The sequence below is a fragment of the Aotus nancymaae genome, unplaced genomic scaffold, assembly GCF_030222135.1.
Source record: "Aotus nancymaae isolate 86718 unplaced genomic scaffold, 86718_ANA_hifiasm-v0.15.2.pri h1tg000265l, whole genome shotgun sequence".
Taxonomy (NCBI): Eukaryota; Metazoa; Chordata; class Mammalia; order Primates; family Aotidae; genus Aotus; species Aotus nancymaae.
The window spans coordinates 307,331-327,286 of NW_026988680.1; the positions used below are offsets into that span (position 1 = coordinate 307,331).

Consider the following 19,956-nt stretch of genomic DNA (forward strand, 5'->3'; position numbering starts at 1 on the left):
TTTCTAGGGTATACAGGCATCCAACTCCCCAGGAAAACTATGAAGTTATTTCGATGAAGCAGCAGAGAAATATTCCTGATATTTGTGGGACCCAGATGTTCAGATTTAAGTTATTTGAGATTTTATTGTATATTCTATGAATTAGGAATGCATATATCTGGCCTTGATCTTTCCACTGAATTTCAGACTTAAATACACAATTGCTTACGTAACATCTCAACTTAAAGGTCTAAAGGATATCTCAAACTCACATAACCAAAAAAGAAATCGTGTGCTCCTCCTTCACCTTTGGTTCCTCCCATAGTCTCTCCTATCTCATTAAATGCCTGTATCTACTATAAACCATGGACTGTGTTAAGCTCTTGGTGATACAGCTGTGAACAGACAGAAATCTCCACCTTTATGAGGCTTACATTCTGGAGAGATAGTCAAAAAACAATTAAAATACACAATAAACAGAAAGTGCTATGCAGTAAAGCAAAGAACTGGGATAGGTAGCACCATAATCAGAATTAAGTTGCAGTTTCAGAGTGTGATCAGAGAAGACCTCACTGAGAAAGTGACATTTGAGCCAAGATCTGATATGCAGATCCAGGTGAGAGAGTACTACAGGAGGCTCAGCAAATCCAAGGGCCGTTAATGTAGAAAATGTCTGAGGAACAGCAAGGAGGTTAGGGTAATTGGAATGGATTGAGCCAGAAATAAACAGAGGAGGACCTTAGATAGGGAATAGTTTTTAGTTTGATGACTAAAAAAAATTATCAAAGTAGTAAACAACATTTCCTTTTGAACACTCTCTAATTTCAGAAAAAAGAATCCAACCTTCTAATATTTCAGCACTTGACTCTGAGTAACAATCTTCATCCTCTCTAAAACAAAAGAAAAAAGAGCATCACTTTAGGTATATTTAATAAATGAAGAACTTACTGGTTAAGCTAAAGAACAGTTACTCTTCATATGGAAAGAAACCTGAAATAGTATATTATTCACTGAGATTCCAAATCAAATCAAAATGATTTCTGACTGACTTTTCCCCCTACTTTTACAATTGTGGTTATACATACATTAAATTTACAATTTTAACCATTTTAAGTGTATAGTTCTGTAGCATTAAGTACATTTACAGTGCTGTGCAACCATTATCATCATCCAGCTCCAGAACTTTTTCATCTTTCTTAACTGAAACTCTATGCCGATTAAACATTAAAACCTAATTTCCCTCTTTCCTCCTCCCCTGGAAACCACTTTTCTACTTTCTGTCTCTATGCTTTTTGACTGTGCTATTGATGCATCTGGTAGTGTGCATCATAATATCCTTCCTTTAAAGCTGAATATTTATAACATTGAATATTTATAACCCATTTATTTACTCATCTATCAGTGGACATTGGGATTTGTCTATGGTGAAAAATGGTGTACAAATATCTGTTTCAGTCCTTGCTTTTAATTATTATGAGTATGTACAAAAAAGTAGAATTGCTTGATCATAGGGTAAGTCTATGTTTAATTTTTAAGAACCCCTCAATACTGTTTTCCACAGTGTCTGCACTATTGAAATTCCCACCATCGATGTACAAGAGTTTCAATTCTTTACACCCTTACCAGTGCTTATTTTCTTTTCCCTCCCTTTCCTTCCTTCCTTCTCTCCTTCCCTCCTTCCTTACTCACTCCTCCCTCCTTCCCCACTCACCCCTCCCTCCTTCCCTCTCTTACTTCCTTCTTTAGTTATCTTAATGTGTTGAAAGTGGTATCTTGTTATTTTGATTTGTATTTCTTTAATGATTAGGGAAATGACTGAAAATCCTTATATTGCCTATGTTCAAGTCTATTCAAGTCCTTTGGACATTTTTGTTTTTAATCCTTAGCATACAGGTTTATTAGAAATTTTGTAGGTTATTGAATTCTTTTTCTTTTAAATTGCATTTTAGGTTTTGGGGTACATGTGAAGAACATGCAAGATTGTTGCATAGGTACACACGTGGCAGTGTGATGTGCTGCCTTCCTCCCCTTCACCTATATTTGGCATTTCTCCCCATGCTATCTCTCCCCAACTCCCCACCCACCACTGTCCCTCCCCTATTTCCCCCAACAGACCCCAGTGTGTAGTGCTTCCCTCCCTGTGTCCTTGTGTTCTCATTGTTCAACACCTGCCTGTGAGTGAGAACACGTGGTGTTTGATTTTGTGTTCTTGTGTCAGTTTGCTGAGAATGATAACTTCCAGGTTCATCCATGTCCCTACAAAGGACGCAGACTCATCATTTTTGATGACTGCATAATATTCCATGGTGTAGATATGCCACATTTTCCCTGCCTTTGGACATTTTTAATTGGGTTGTCTCACTGATGTTGAGTCATAGGAATTATTTTCATATTCTGAATATTAATTATTTACTAGATGTACAATTTGCAAATATTTTCCTTCATTCCGTGGGTTGACTTTTCACTTTGTTGATCGTGTCCTTTGAAGCACAAAAGTTTTAATTATAATGAATCACAATATATCTATTATTCTCTTGCCTGTACTTTTAGTATCATAACAACAAAAACAACAACAAACATTGTTAAATCCAATGTCATGAAGTCATTCTCCTATGTCTTCTGACAAAAGTTTTTTTTGTTTTTTTTTTTTGAGACAGAGTTTCGCTCTTGTTACCCACGCTGGAGCACAATGGCGCGATCTCGGCTCACCGCAAACTCCGCCTCCTGGGTTCAGGCAATTCTCTTGCCTCAGCCTCCTGAGTAGCTGGGATTACAGGCACGCGCCACCATGCCCAGCTAATTTTTTGTATTTTTAGTAGAGACGGGGTTTCACCATGTTGACCAGGATGGTTTCGATCTGTTGACCTCGTGATTCACTCGCCTCGGCCTCCCAAAGTGCTGGGATTGCAGGCGTGACCCACCGTGCCTGACCTGACAAAGGTTTTTTTAAGTTCTTATACATTTTTTTTTTTTTTTTTTTGAGATAGACTTTCACTCTTGTTACCCAGGCTGGAGTGCAATGGCGTGATCTCAGCTCATGGCAACCTCTGCCTCCTGGGTTCAGGCAATTCTCCTGCCTCAGCCTCCTGAGTAGCTGGGATTACAGGCACGCACCACCATGCCCAGCTAATTTTATTTTGTATTTTAAGTAGAGACGGGGTTTCACCATGTTGACCAGGTTGGTCTCGATCTCTTGACCTCGTGATCCACCCGCCTCGGCCTCCCAAAGTGCTAGGATTACAGCCGTGAGACACTGCGCCCGGCTTAAGTTCTTATACTTAAATCTAAGATTCATTTTGAGTTTATTTTTGTATATGGTTTAAGGTAAGGGTTCACCTTCATTTCGTTTGCTTGTTTTTTGCATGTGAGTATCTAATTTTCCCATCACCACTTGTGGAAAAGGACATCCCATCCTCACTAAATGGTCTAGGTTCTCTTGGCAAAAATCATTTGATCATATATGGAAGGGTTTATTTCTCGGCTCTTTATTCCATGTCCTTGCTCTGTAAGTCTATCTTTATGTCAGTATCACACTGTTTATGATAGCTTTGTAGTAAGATTTGAAATCAGAAAATGAAACATCTGCATCTTTGTTCTATTTTAAGGTTGTTTTCCTATTAAAGGTCCTTTGAGGCACTAGTGAACTTTAGGATAAATTTTCTATTTCTACAAAAAAATCTTGGTATTTTGATAAAGATTCCATTGATTCTATGGATTACTTTGAGTAGAATGAACATTTCAACAATATTAAACCTTGCAATCCATAAGCATGAAATATCTTTCTGCTTATTTTGTAGTTGACAAAGTCACATTTTTCAATTCCTTGGTTAAATATATTCTTTTTATTCTGCTTGTTATTAATATAAATAGATTTTTCTCCTTAATTGTCTTTAGGTCGTTCATTGTAAGGATATAGAATGCAGCTAATTTTTCTGTTTTGATTTTATATCTGGCAACTTTGCTGAATTAGCTGAATTAATTTATTAAATATAATAGATTTTTTGTGTGTATTCTTTAGAGGTTTCTACATTGTGGCCATGTCATCTATAAACAATAACTTTTCTACTCTTCCAATTTGAATGCCTATCCCTCTTTTTCTTGCCCAATATTTCTGGCTAGCACTTCTACTACTATGTTAAATATAAGCGGCAAAAGTAGTCATTGTTTTTTGTTTGTCCTTGATCTCAGAGGAAATATTTCATTTCCTTACCCTGAGGACAATGTTAGCTGTAGATGTTTCATATGTGATCTTAACAATGCTGAGGTAGTGTCCTTCTCTTTCTGGTTTGCTGAGTCTTTTTATCCATGTAGAAGTGTGAACTTTTGTCAAGTAGTTTTCCTGCATCATTTGAGATGGGTGTGCGTGTGTGTGGGGGTGTGTGTGTGTGTATGTATGTATGTGTATGTTTCCCTTTCATTCTGTTAATGTGATGTATTATATTGATTTTTTTTTTCTTTTTTGATAGGGTCCCATTCTGTCACCCAGGTTGGAGCAAAGTGGTGTGATCACAGCTCACTGCAGTCTCAACTTCCTGTGCTCAATAAATTCACCTGGCCAAGCCTCTTTAGTAGCTGGGACCACAGGTGCACACCGCCACCCCTGGCTATTTTTTGTATATATTTTTTTGAAGAGATGGGGTTTCGCCATGTTGCCCAGCCTGGTCTCAAATACTCAGGCTTGAGCAGTCTGCCTGTCTTAACCTCTCAAAGTGCTGGGGTTATATGCATGAGTAACTGCGCCTGGCCTATTATTGGTTTTTGTATATTGAAATTTGCTTGCATTCCTGGGATAAATCTAACTTGGTCGTGATCTATAAACCTTTTAATGTACTGCTGAATTTGGTTGGCTAATATCTTGTTGAAGATTTTTGTATCAATATCCACCAGTAATATTGGTCTGTAGTGTTTTCTTGCAGTCTTTGGTCTTGGTAATAAGCTAATGATGGCATCATGACTTTGGAAGTACTTCCTCTTTTCAATTTTTTGGAAAAGTCTGAGGGGGATTAGTGTTAATTCTTTAAAGTTTGTGACATCCATGAGTGAAACTATCTGGTCATGAGCTTTTCTTTGTTAGGAGGTTTTTCAGTTATTGTTCCAATTTCTTTACTATTTCTAAATTTGTTCAATATAATTTAGCATAATTCGGTCTTGACAGATTGTGTATTTCTAGGAATTTATCCATTTCATCTGGAATATCCAACTTGTTGGACACACAGTTATTCATAGTACCCTCATATAATCCTTTTTATTTCTGTAAACTCAGTTGCAATTTTACCTCTTTCGTTTATGATTTTGGCCGTCTTTCTTTCCTTAGGCAATCTAGCTAAAGACTTGTCAATTTTGTTGATTTTTTTTTTAATGAACCAACTCTTGGTTTTATTGATTTTCTCTACTGTGTTTTTATTCTTTATTTTATTGCTGTTCTAATCTTTATTATTTTCTTTCACTTAATACCTTTTAGTTTGTTCTTTTTCTAGTTTCTTAAAGTGTAAAGTTAGGTTGTTGGTATAAGATCTTTCTTATTTATTAATGAAGAATTCAGAAGTATAAATTTTCCTCTTAACATTGCTTTTGTTCTATTCCTTAAGTTTGGTAAGTTTGGTAAGTTTCCTTATCATTTCTTTTTTGGTCCATTAGTAGATAAGTATATTGTATGTTGTTTAATTTTCACATATTTTAAGCTGTTTTGGCTTTCTTCTGCTGTTGACTTCTAGTTTTGTCTCCTTGTAATTTAAAAATATATTTTGTATAAATTCAAACTTTTAAAATCTATGAAGACTCATTTTGGGGCCTAAGATACAGTTTATCTATGTGTGCTATGTACATTTGAGTAAATGGTGTATTTTGTTATTGTTTTATATAAACATATCTGATAGATTCAATGAATCTATAGTGTTATTCACGTCTGTATTAGTCTGTTCTCATTCTGCTATAAAGGTCTGCCTGACACTGGATAATTTATAAAGGAAAGAGGTTTAATTGACTCACAGTTTCACACGGCTGGAGAGTCCTCAGGCAACTTACAATCATGGTGAAAGGGGAAGCAAACACCTCCTTCTTTACCTGGTGGCAGGAAGGAGAAGTGCCAAGCAAAAGGGGGAAAATCCCCTTATAAAACCATCAGATCTCAGGAGAACTCATTCACCATCATGAGAAAAGCAGCATGGGGGTAATTACCCCCATGGCTCAATTACCTTCAACCTGGTCCCTCCCACGACATGTTGGAATTATGGGAACAACAATTCAAGATGAGATTTAGATGGGGACACAGCCAAACTATATCAACATCCTCTATTTTCTTATTTTGTTTAGTTGTCTCTCCATGATTGAAAATGGCCTATTAAAGTCCTTTACTATTATTGTAGAGCTGTTTATTTCCTGTTCAATTCTATATCTTTTGATTAAAGTGTTTAACCCAGTTATACTTCAAGTAATTAGAATAGAGAAAGATGTTCTTTTGCCATTTTGTTGTTTTTTGCATCTTACAGTTTGTCCTTCATTTCTTCCATTACTGTCTTCCTTTGTATTTAGTTGAGCTTTTTAGTGACACATTTTGATTCAGTTCTAATTTCTTTTTATGTACATTTTATGGATATTTTCTTTGTGGTTACTACAAGGATTATGTATAACATCCTAAAGTTAAGATTCTGTTTTTTAATTGATACCAAATTAACTTAATTGCATACAAAAACTCTACTCTTTAACACATTTACTCCATAATCAGTTTATGTTATTGAGGTCCCAAATTGTATCTTTTCATATTCTGTACCTATTTGCATAAGTTTATAATCTGTTTTATGCATTTGTCTTTTAAATCCCTTAGAAATTAAAAGGTGGATGTATGAGCTAAATTATAATTTTTTTTTATATTTGTTCATGTATTTATATTTGTTAAAAATTACGTAGTCTCATATGTGTCTGAGATACTGTTTGGTATAATTTCATTTTTCTTTTTAACTTGAAGAACTTTCTTTGGTATTTCTTTTCAGGTAGGTCTAGTATTAATGTATTCCCACAGCTCTTTTTCTTGTCTTGGAATATCTTAATTTCTCCTCATTTTTCAAGAACATTTTCTTCTGGATGTAGAGTTCTTGTTTGACCGTATATTTTTTTCTTTCACTATCCAACTGCCTCTTGGCTTATAACTAATGGGAAAACCACTAGAAATATTATGAGAGTTGTTTGTACATGATGTATCACTTTCCTTTTTCTACTTTAAAGATTCTCTTTGTCTTCTGAATGTTTAATATGTGTCTCGATGTGGTATTTTTGTGTTTGTTCTGCTTGAAGCTTTTTAAGCTTCTAGAATTTGTGTATGTATATAATTCTTCAAATTTAGTAAGTTTCAGCCATTTTTTTTCTTAAAATAAACCCTCTGTTTCTTTCTCAAACTCTTCTTCTGGAATTTACATAATGTGTATATTGTTCTGCTTGATGGTGTTTTCACAATCCCTTAGGCATTGCTCACTTTTCTTCCAGTGGTTTCTTCTTTTGGTCTTTAGACTTGACAACTTCAAATGACTTGCATTCAAGTTCACTGATGATTTCTTCTGTCTGTCCAAGTTTGCTGTTAAACATCTCTAATAAATTTTTTAATTCAGTTATTATATTTTTCTGCTCCAGAATTAATTTTTAATTTTTATTAGCATACAATACTTGTACATGTTTATGGGGTATATGTGATGTTTTAATACAGGTATACAATGTGCAATGATCAAGTCAGGGTAATTGGGGTATCCATTACCTCAAGCATATATTGTGTCTTGTGTTATGTGTTAAGAATAGTCCAATCCAACTCTTTTAGTTATTTTAGAATATATAATAAAGTATTATTAACTCTAGTTGCCCTAATGTGCTACCACAACCAGAATTTCTGTTTGGTTCTTTTTTATAAATACTCTTAATATTTTAATTTTGTTCATATATATATTTCCTAATTTCCTTAGTTCTTTGTCTACCTACATTCTTCAACATATTTAAGATGGTTGTCTTAAAGTTTTTGCCATGTAGGTCCAACTGATATGCTTCTTCAGAAACATTTTCTGGGTATTTTATTCTTTCAAATGAGCTAAATTTCCCCGTTTTTTTTGTATGCTTCGTGGTCTTTTGTTAAATATGAGTATTTGAAATAATAAAGAAGCCACTTCTTCTAGTGTCTGCTGATTGATGTGGAAAATCTTTACTAATTAGTGGGACTTTGAACCTTGGAGACAGTCCAAAGTGAAGACAGACTTTTTCAGATCTTTGCTGTGTATGCAGCTTTCAAGCCTATGTTTGTGCTTCCCCAAACCCAATTTTTCTGAGCTGCTTTTAAATGATTTAATTTCACAAAGAGTCACTCTTTGCTCCTTCTCAGGAACTTAGATGTTCTACAGCATCTCTCTCTTCTCATAATTTCTTGCCCAAGATGTTTATGGTTCTGCAGTCCCCCTGTAGTTTTCATGAATTGCGGCAGCTATCCACTACTTTCTGTAGTTTTCAGGCTTAAAACCAAACGATGACACCATTGCCTATTTGAGTTACTAGTCAGGTGAAACAAAAATAATTTCCTAAGAAAGCCCATAGATAGGTCAGAACAAGATGTATTCTGTTTTTTCGACCAAAGGGAGGACACTGTAAATTGGGCTCCTTTCTCTTGAATATGTTATACCACGCTGGGAGGAAGTTGAGTCTAAGAACAAGCTAAACTACACTTTTTTTTTTTACTCTTTTGAACGTGTTTCTACCTTTCTCTCTTTCTTCCTCCTTCCCTTTCTTCACACCTCTCTCCCTCCCTTCCTTCCCTTCCTTTTCTATTTTATTTCCTCCTTCCTTTCTCTTTCTCTCATACTTTTTTCTCTCTTTTCTTACTTCCTCTTTCACCTTCCTTCCTTCCTTTCTCTGTCTCTTTTTCTTTCTCTTTTTTTTTTCCTCTCTCTCTCTCTCTCTGAGTATCACTCTGTTGTCTAGGCTAAAGTGCAGTGTAAAATTATAGCTCACTGTAACTTCAAACTCCTGAGCTCAAGCAATCCTGTCACCTCAGCCTCCTGAGTAGCTAGCACTAGGTGCACATGACCATTCCAGCTAATTTTGTATAACTTTATTTTATTAGAGTTAGGGTCTTAGCTATGTTGCCCAAGCTAAGTTCAAACTCCTTGCCTCAAGCAATCCTCATGCCTCGGCCTCCCAAAGAGGTGGAGTTACAAGCATGATGCACTATGCCCAGCCAGCTTTTTCTTGATTCACTATTTATTTGGTTGCCACAGACTGTTTTCCAGAGCTGTTATAAAGTTTTGTTAGTCAGTTTGTAGTTACTTATATTTTGTTTCCATGGGAAAATCAGAACCTTGAGCTTCCTGGTATTATCTTGCTTTAACATTATTTTTATTTAATATTGTTTATGCCTGCTTTTTACTTCACTGATATAACCAATAGAGAGGTTCCAACATTATTAGTTATGTATGTTACAATAACATGTTATGTAGGAGGAAAGAGACAATGGTGAGCCAAAATAGGGTTATGTCAAAAAACAAAAACAAAAAACAAAAAACAATTCCAGCATGCTGAGTGAAAAAATAAATTACTAGGTAGATTTTTCTGTGTATATCATCAGTACTTCTTACCAGATAAAAAATGTTATCTTTTCTAAGTTATGTATAATTTTATAAATTTAAGCACAATTTTAGATATTTTCACTATTCTTGATAGAGTTATTAATCAGATTACAAGTCTACAGGGCACTTTGTTCCTCCTTGTCCCCTATAACTGTTAAGGTCCATATTTTGCTGCTAGTGTCATCCACATTTGGATTGTCTTTCACTTGCGTAAGTTCTATCCATTCTTAAAGAGTCACGTCAAACTCCATTGCTTTCTATGATTTATCTCTGAATGTTCCAACTTACATTTCTCGCTCATTCCTTTGGATTCTTCTTATAGGCAATGAACACTAGCTTTGTGAAGACAGCTAAGCATGGCCCCTTTTGTACTGATACTACATACTCTATTTCTGGGCCATTACCTCTCTCATATTAGAAAATAACCTAATACGTTAACAAACACTGTAATAAGACTACAAAGAAGATACACTAGAAAGTGGTTTCAAAACTGGGACCTATAGGCTGGGTATCTAAAAATGCATGAGCAAATAGCCAGATGTGGCTTTGGAATTTTCCACAGTAGGGTTCCAATGAAAGGAAGAAGTGAGGGAAGGTCTGAAGCTAAATACTTGCTCAGTTACAGTTTTGCCAGGGGTCCCTTTCTACCCATAAGCTCTGGTTTATCAGACTTCTATATTTGGACTGCTTTAATTTCATGTACCTAGTAGATGAAATGAGATCTTCTTGGTCGCATGAAGATGAACTCATAATTCTGTGTATGAAGTAATGTGGTGGTTCATTAAGAAGATTCTTCTCTTCTTTCTGGAAAAGGACAAATCAGCTATTACTCTAAATGGAGTTTGAGATATAGTTTCTTACCTTATGGCATTTTTTTGCCATATAATCTACATTTTAACAGGACAAAGTTTTAGAAATTACTTAAAAGATGGATGAACCCTATAATTCTAATTAAAAAGTGTCTTTGAATATAATTAATTTGAAATAGTTCAGTGAAGATTACCCAAATTGTGATACTGGATTTTGAACAAATTTTAAACATAAATCTAGAACAATGTTGTTGAAATCTACCTCTAAACTTTAAAAACATTTAAAATCATATATTATGGGGTTCAAAAAGAGGAAGAACACAGATACAACTCTGATCAATTAGGTATCTTGCCAGATCAATCACCTTAACACATATTTTGATCTATTTGTTGCAAAGTCATGTGTACTTCTGAATTGAGCAGTTATATTTCTGTTATTTTCTGTAGTTCATCTAAGCTTTTGTTTTACCTTAGAATCACATCAAATGGATAATCAAGAGAATGGCCTCATCAGAATATTAAAAATAATATATTCTCCAAAAACATGTTATGGTATAGATTTTTGGACAGGACTAAACTCAAAAGGTCATTGAGACCCAGACCATCATTTGAGGGTTTGGAGCCAGCAACAAGAGATGTTAACCATGCTGATAGCAGGGATTATGGGCTAATTGTAAGGGTGATATTTAAAATATATAAATTATCTTGTTAAGGTGGGGTAAGTTGGTTATATAGCTTACCAAAAGGTCACCTAGCTACTAAGAGTCAGGATTCAAACCTAAGCAGTCTGAATCTCTGCGGATCTTTTTTTCTTCCTCCTACTCAGAGCCAATCTTCTGCTGCTGTTCTAGTGGCATTAGGCTCGCCACACCAAATGTTCAATGAGTACTTACCAGCAAAAATACAAAAGGGTAGAAACCAATTGTTTTTAATAATTAGTTTACATGTTTCTTAACGGTTTCATTGTCTCTTTTCTTTGAGATTCTAATTAATCTAGTTTTTCCCCTATTATTTGCTTTCCTACAGTTGAGATTCACAGCTGTGCCTGGTAATTATTTCCCTTATTCTGTAAATATCACCAGGCTTGAGACTGAATTCATTCTTTTCTGACCAACTAAGATACATTATTGGGCCATATTTGTAAATCTATCTCCCCTTTCTTGTCACTAACTGTCATGCTTCTCACTTACCTTACACAGTGGCTTTTCCTCCCAAGATGAAGAGGCTGTTTCAGGCATGGCTTTTTTTATGGCCATGTCAAGCTCAGCAACAGCTCTTTTAACATGTGTCTCCTTAGATTCTATTACCTGATTTGAGGTTGCTTCAGTACTTTCAATATTTACACTGGCTGTGGTCTGACAACAGTTAAATAGTGACAAAAGCTTTTTCAGTCTGCTAGTGCTTCGTGTTGACTTAGGAGAAACTTTGTTTTCTTCTGGCTTCTTGACTTCTTTTACTTGATCTTTAAATACTTTGAAGTCTTCTTCTGCCACAGTCTCTCTTAAAACAACTTCATCTTCGTCACAATTGAGTTCTTCATTTATGTCATTTTTCAAATCCACTCGATCAATATCATGAGCCACTAATCGAAAAATAAGATCATTTTTGCTTTGCACATCTTTTAAGAGCTCCACCCTTGTAATATCAGGCTTTCTTGTATTCTCAAATGAATTTCTGCCAACAGCCTGAAAAAAAAGGTATAGCAAATATTAAAAACAAATGTCTAAGTCACTTTTCCTGTAGTTTGATTATACTGTAGCTATTTTTTTGTGATTTCTAGTTTTGATTTAAGTAATATCTTCAATTATCACTTAATTGTATATTAGCAATATTTTTAAAAGAAATAAAGTCAAATAAAAAAATATTTGTTGGCATGCATCACTTTTTTACATTTATATACATCAATCTAATCTAACTTACTCCAAAAGTCAGAGCAAGATCTAACATAATTAAATGACTTCTTCTTTGTCATTTATCGTGAACGTTTTGTGACAGATGGAGACAGGATAACCTATTTTCCAAAAATCCTAGGTAAGGAATTATAGAAAAATCTAAATATACATACTTTCTTTTCTTTGTTTCTTTCTTTCTTTCTTTTTTTTTTTTAGATAGAGTCTCTCCCTGTTACCCAGGTTGGAGTGCAGTGATGTGATCTCGGCTCACTGCAACCTCCGACTCCCAGGTTCCAGTGATTCTCCTATCTTAGCCTCCTGAGTAGCTAGGACTACAGGAGTGCCACTATGTCTGGCTGATTTTTGTACTTTTTTGTAGAGACAAGGTTTCATCATATTGGCCAGGCTGGTCTTTCTTTCTCTTCTCTGCTGTGCCCTTTGTTGAAGATAGATAATATTGGTAGACAGACTGGGGCAAATAACATGCCTTAACTGAGTTGCCCGTGTCTGCTGCTTTATTCTTTTGTTTTTAGGATGGCTTTTCCTTCCTTGAACAGGACAGTGGTATTTGTTTTAGTTTAAATATTCCTTTCTTGCACTCTGTGGTTATAAATGACTCAAGTAAAGAAAGCTTGTAACTAAGAGTAAGATTTGTGGCAGATAATTCTATAGATAATTAACTGAGTTTAGTTAATGTTATTTTATAGTCTGTTCACTTAATTTTTTTCCCAGGCAATAATTTATATATGAATGAAGACTACCAAGTATATGCTAATATAATGATGAGAACCCAGATTAAAAATAAAATTTCAGAGTTGGAAGAGACCATCATTTCTTCCAAAAAAGCAAGAGTAAAGAAGATTAAAGAAGTTTTAAACCATGATAAACTAAGAATTTTGGTGTGTGTTAGGTCACTCTTGCACTGCTACAATTAACTGAGACTGGGTAATTTATTAGAAAAGACATTTAATTGTCTCTCAGTTCTGCAGATTTTACAGAAAACATAGTGGCATCAGCTTCTAAGAAAGCCTCAGGAAGCTTCCAGTCATGGCAGAAGGCAAAGGGGGAGCAGGCATATCACATGGAGATAGCAGGGGCAAGAGAGAGATGGGGGCAGTTGCTACACAATTTTAAATGACCAAGTAGCATGAGAACTCACTCACTATCATGAAGACAGCATTAAACCATGAGAGATCCATCCCCCTGACCCAAACATCTCCCACCAGGAAGGAAATCACAGAAGAACCATGTCTCACTATCCACTCATTTTCCTGCCATTACTTTTGCACTTACCTCTAAGGGTTTTACATCCAGTCTTCCAGTCTTATCTAATGAGGCATGTCTTTCTCTCTTTCTATTCTCTAAATTAGGTGATTCTGAGGAGTAATTTCTCCCACTTATTGATGCTCTTCTCAGTTCTGCTGTGCTAAGTCCAGTTCTTTTCAAACACTCCTGCTTAAGTTCCTTAAGAGGTTGAGTTTTTGTAGAAGTAACTGCTAAGTGTTCAGAAATAATTCTTGGATCTATTTTGACTGGTTTTTTCCCAACATACGGAACTATTTTAATAGGATATTCCTCTTCAGATGAAACTTGATCTAACTGTTCTTCCTCCAATTCAGGAATCACATTAATAGCATGTTCTTGTGCCTTTTGAACAATTCTGTTAATGTCTAGCTCTCCAGAGAGATCAGCATTTGAAATTGTTGAGCCAATTGTGTCTAATGGAAAACTTGAAACTCCATCAATAATTAAACTAGCCACTTTAGGAAAGACTGTGTTTGTATCTTCTATATCATAATAAAATTCTTTGTTGGTTCCTGATTGTTGTAGTATGTTATTATAAACAGAATTAACAACCTGATCAACACTTTCTATATTTTCTGGATTTAAACAGTGTTTTTCAGGATCAGAAGCTATTAGACTAATGCTACTTCTGGAAATTTCAGCTGTTACAGATTTTGTCAGTTGAGATGCAATTTTATGTAACTCAGGCTTTGATAAGTTTTTTTCATCTTTGCTTGAGGAACTTGGAAACCTTACTAGTTTAGCCAAGAACAAGGCCAACACCTCTTCTAAAAGTTTGGCATCTAATATCAAACCTTTTCTGGATGAAGACTTTTCCTTAGACTTCAGCTCATCAATAATTTTGGTCACTTTTTCCATAATTTTGACAGCTTCCAGAACTAATTCTGAATTTGATACTTCTTCCTCTACTTGAGGTTGAAATTCAGAATTGGAAATTGCATTCACTAATAAAAAGCCTATTATATCTGAGAGGACACTACCTTTAGCCATTAAATATTCAAATATAGAAGTAAAAGAACCAAAGTGCTTTAAAACACTGGTAAAAACAGAATTAACTATGTTTTCAATAGTTGCATTATCAGCTGCAGGTACAGTAGGTGATTCCTTGGTGGGTGCTACAAGTTTAACCGTACTTTTGAAGATAAATTCTTGGACTGAATTTAATACTTTTGAAGTTATTTTTAGCATTTCAGTCTCTAAGGATTTGGTTCTTTCTTTATGCACGTTTGGAAATACAGATAAAAGCTTTGATAAAAATTTCACAGCAATTTCTTCTATTATGTTATAAGACAGCTTATGAGCATGTGATGGTTTAGGTAAGGGCACATCAGTAGTTTGGAAAACATCTTTAAGGATATTTTCAATGATGTTTTCAACTTCCACACACTGATGTGGAGTCAGCCCTCCACAAAAATAGCTCTGCAACTGATTGCCAGCCACTTCTCGTAGAACCAAGTCAACTATGGTTTCTGAAAGGATTTTGCATCCACTGGTGACACAATTTTGTATGATTTCTTGTGATCCAAACTGTGGCAAGAGCTTGTTATAAACAGACTGAACCACTAACTCAGTAATTTCATGATCATCAGATTGTAAGGATTCTACATACTGTATAATCATATGTTTATTTTGGGAGATCTCTGTTGCAACTGCACTTACTAACTTCATTTGAAAGAAATCCAGTTCTGTGAACAAATTGTCCTCAAGTTTTCTTGTTTCTGTGCTAGATATTGTTGAGAAAATTTTAGATAAAAGAGCAGAAATCACATTCTCTAAAAATTTATGAGGTAATATTATTGTATACGGTGATGAAGTTTGACATTCTTTGCTGGCTGTTTGGGCCAACTTTTGGACCTTTTTAACAAGCTTCTTAGATTCCAGAGGGAAACATGCTGAAACTGAAACCTTATCACAAAATACCAAGTTAAGCTGATGTTGAAAAATTTCATTTATCACTGCACTAGTTAGTCTTCTTGCTAAATTTTCTCCATTACTGTTTATATTCTTACAAATGGAGTCTTGAGATCCATATTCATTTAAAATATTACAAACAGAAGAGTGAACAACTTTATTGACTAATGTTTTGTCAGTTGATGGTATCTTAACTGATGAAGGTTTTTTAGTCACTTTATCGACAGGTGGCATTTTATCTGCAGATTTTATCTTAACGCTGGATGGTGCTTCATCTGTTGTTGGCTCTTTTCCCACAGGTGGGAAAAACTGATTCCCCGTGTCTGGTCTGAAAACCTTAATTTGAGCATCTGAAAACTCCTTTAGCAGTAAATCGATGAGTTTCATAGCAGTGTCATAGAGTTTAGCTTGATTTTTCTCATCATGGACATTTTGACCTCTATCTTGTATTTGTGTTTCTGGTATGGAAGAAAAGATCAATTTTTTAACAATCTCGGTAATAATATCTTCTAAAAATTTAGCGGGAAAAATTCCAGGCTTATTTTTTGGTTGATACTGTGAATCTGTGGAGCTGCTTGCTTTCCCAAACAGCTTTTGTGAGATACTGCCTTTGAAACATTCTTGTTTAGCAATACTTTGAGAAATCCCAATGTTGTCAGTTAAGAAATGATTTTCTTTTTCTTTATCTAATTCATGTTTAATTTCTTGTAAAGTTTTTCTAGCCACTTGTTGTGCATAAGTATTTAATTTAGACAAACACAGTTGGCACACGTTGGTCTCTCCTGACTTAGTATGATCTACTGAGCAATAGGAAAATTGCTCATCAGAATATGGATCTTTGGCTGATAATGCTTTGCTCAGTGTACTCTGATCTTGTTGAATAGGTAAGGCCATTGGGACTGTAAAGTTGACTCGGGAACAAAAGACGGATTTTACTTTGGAAGTAGCAAACGTTTCCAAATTTGTTAATATTGCCTGTACAATATCTTCAACTACATTTACCTTTGCCTCTTTGTCAGGAACACTGAATCTAGACTGAGAAGTACATGGATTTTTATCCAAGACAGAGGACTTTCCTTCATAGCTGTGTTCATGAAAAGAAACATTAGCTGAAAAATTGATAGTTTCATACCTATTTTTCCTTACATTTCTTTCTGTCATGGCAGCTGAATAAAGTTTGTGAAATACAGCGTTAACAATGTTTTCTGTTACTATAGCTATATCTGCTTCGGAAATTAAAGAATCTATCATTTTATCCATACACTGAACAGATGTTTGGGCAATTGGCTCATCAACATTGTGAGGCATGCCATGAAAATGAGAGTGGGAGAGAGAAAGCACATTTAATTGATTGATTAAAGTACTTTGAAAAATTTCATTCAAAATATTTCTTATGATGGGAGCAATCGGAGATACATTCGGTTCTTTGAGTTTTACTTCAATTTTCCTTAAGGTTTTTTCTAGAGCCCATTGTTTAAGAGAATGTGTTTTCATTTCTTCTTTTTGTAGTGATCTATCATCAATAATTTTCTTCTCTGAATATGCATCATCTTCTAGAAATGAATCGGATTCAGCTTCTCCAGGAAGACTTCCATATGTTGGCCTGTATCGATAAGTTTCAATGCCTCCCTCTTCATATTCAGTTTGATTAAACATATCTGAAGATACTGCATCTAAAATTAATTTGACTACATCCATAAGAATCTGAGTCTCACGTGGTGGGGTTTTTACACTTGTCTTCAAGTCTGATGAGGTCACGTTTAATTCTGTTTGAATAGCCTTCATGATAGCACTTGATACCTTCTTTGCAGGCATGTATAAAGCAGACAGAAATGATTCTTCATGTGTCTCTCTGGAAATATTGGTGCTTTCACATTCCCAGCCCATCTTATTGCTTTTCTTATTTTCATCATTAATAGCATCCAGAATTTCTAAATATCCATTGGCAAACTCTTTCAGTTTAGCAAAAACTATATTAAGAATGTCTGAAGCTACAGTTCTCAGTTTATTTGGATGCATTTCTTTTGTGCTCTCTGCTTTGGAAGACACAGGAGCAACAGGTTTTGCTTTGCTTTGAGTCCCCTCTTTATTGCCCTCCTGAACCATTCTGGAAACTATGCTGGACATTATTTTGGTGGATTTGGCCATTTTCTCAAGAATTGAAGCAAATGATGGGTTGTCAATGCCAAGAGTCTCTGAGATGGCTTTTAATCCACAACTTGCAAAACTGGTATCCATGTCAACACCAGATAATTTTGCAAGGATATAATCAAAAATTGCTTTGGAAATTAACTGAATATTAGACTGCAATGCAGCAGCCATTTTCTGATTCTTATTGGTAGTCTCTTGGCTTCCTAGGAGCTTGCTTAACATTTCATGTAGTGTTTCCTCAATTCTATCTAACACTTCCAATTTTGCATTATTTTGAATGTCTTTTTCATCATCGCCACTGTGGAGAGCACAAGGAGTAGCCATATATTTGTGAAAAGATTTTTTATCCTGCCTATTTGGCAAAATGCTTTGTTCATCAACGCTGTCATTTGCAGACTTTGGCATACATGAAGAAAGTGAAATGTTTCTTTGATCTGCATTTTTGCTGGATAACACATCATAAATACATGTTAATAATGGACTTGCCAAAATGTCATCATCAATACTTGTGACAAGAGATTCTAATTTTTTATTAGTATTAGCTGTAAGGGATTTGGTATGGTCAATCTCCATAAGATTTAGGTTTTTCTTATGGAGTTCCACTTCATTCTGGATAGCACATAAAACAATGTTCACTATTTTAGCTGTGTACCTACTAAGTTGAGATTGTAGTGAAGATTTGAAGCCCATATGCAATTTTGGACAAATAAATGACTTCAGTCTTTTAAAAATTATATGAATGATCTTATCATTAATGTCATCTACAGGTTTAAGTTCACTTTCTCCAGATTTTAACCAGGAAAGCTTTCTAGAATCAAAATGGAATGAAGATAAAGATTGCATTTTCTTTTCACTGACAAGCCATGTTTTTAATGAGCATTTATTTGGTGCTTCTTTGACTCTGTGTGCAGCATCAGAACTATCTAAGGAAGTCTGATGAACTGATGATGAAATGTAACTATTAGTGGTATTGGAAATGTAGTTTGGTGCCTTATGAAGTATGTTTAACACAGAGTCTCTTATTTCTTGAGCCACTGTATTGATTTCTGAAACAGAAAACAGCTGGTCTATCCATTCTTGATGTGACAGTCCTTGAGGCTTTTGTGAAAAAAGAACTGAAGCTTCATCACCAGTTTTGCTGTCTAAGTGACCAGGAGGAACAAAAGATATGTCCTTGAGCATTTCTTTGAAAACACTTGTGACTATGTTTTCTGAAGCCTTTTGTATTTGAGGCTTTTGGTCTTGGCTGAAGGTTGAAATAACTTTATTCAAACAAAGTTTTTTCTTTAAAGTATCTTTATGATTAAGAGATGGTGGCTCAGTCTTTAATTCCCAATCAGGAAATGTAACTTGGCTTCTAGAAACAGGCTTTGTAGGTGGTTCGATATCTCTTTGGTATTTAAAACAAGTGTTTCCCTTTGTAAACGAATCATTAGGAATCTGTTCTTGTGATTTTACTTTTTCATCTTTGAAAGCTGAATCAGGCACATTTTTTACAATATTGTCTGTCTCCTCATCTTCAGAATAAAGAACCATGCCTGGAAGATTTATAGGTGGAAATGGTCTCCCAGACCTAGGACTATTAGATAATCTAGTGCCAGCGAGTCTGCACTTTTCTTCGGTGTCAGAACGACTACTTATTCTAGGTTGTCTACTTTTTTGAAAATTTTCCTTTGCTGGTTCTTGACGGAGCTGAACAAGGATATCATCAAGTAGCTGAAGGAGTACTACTGTTTCTTCAGATGCAATACTTCTCTCATTATTTAGTTCCGTTTTCATATAACCTAGTATAGCACTAATTGCTTCCCCTATATAACCAACCAAAGAGGATTGGGAAAAAATATTTGATAGTACATTTTGTATTTCTTCATTGACAATTAAACTAGCTGTGTCAGATTCAAGACTAGATTTATTTTTGCCAGCTCTCTGAAGGAACATGCATACTGGGTCTGTCTTATGTTGCTGGCAGGAAAGCTTAGTTGAATCTTTAGGATGAAGATATTCATTTTGCTTAGAAGAAGTAAGAGACATCGGCTTTTCTAAAATGGTGTGCACCATGTCCTCTGCAATATCATACATTGGGTCTAAAGTATGAGGCATTGAATCCGTCAAAGGTTTTTTATTTGATGATGGGAGATGTTCATCACTGGCTGTTAAGCTTGGTTTAATGTTGACTGGTACATCTTCTTGTGAAAACATCTCAACGCATTTTTTCTCCACTGCAGACTCTAACTTCTCAAGCATATTTTCCACAGTCTCAGAAGCAACTGAGCAAACATCAACATTGGAGGGCAAGTCTTCTTTTTCACTATCTGT

The 19,956-nt window shown here is 35.1% G+C and overlaps 2 protein-coding genes across 4 annotated transcripts in view; both read right to left on the reverse strand.

The window, feature by feature from the left end:
* Positions 1-19,956, reverse strand: part of LOC135273109 (fibrous sheath-interacting protein 2-like) — a 48,295-nt gene that overhangs the window by 4,105 nt on the left and 24,234 nt on the right. For all 3 annotated transcript variants that reach the window (XR_010340970.1, XR_010340971.1, XM_064372035.1), the window contains 3 exons: positions 11,572-12,066; positions 10,276-10,376; positions 823-869 (listed from right to left, as the gene is read on the reverse strand). Coding sequence is in view for 1 of the 3 variants with exons in the window: in XM_064372035.1 (XP_064228105.1) it covers positions 823-869; positions 10,276-10,376; positions 11,572-12,066 (643 nt within the window). In the remaining 2 variants the exon portion in view is untranslated. The remainder of the gene's footprint in view (positions 1-822; positions 870-10,275; positions 10,377-11,571; positions 12,067-19,956) is intronic.
* On the reverse strand, positions 13,304-19,884 carry LOC135273111 (fibrous sheath-interacting protein 2-like). The gene is made up of 2 exons (XM_064372037.1): positions 16,125-19,884; positions 13,304-13,311 (listed from the first exon to the last, which is right to left on the reverse strand). Exons 1-2 carry the CDS (start codon positions 19,882-19,884, stop codon positions 13,304-13,306), a joined length of 3,768 nt encoding a protein of 1,255 aa, XP_064228107.1.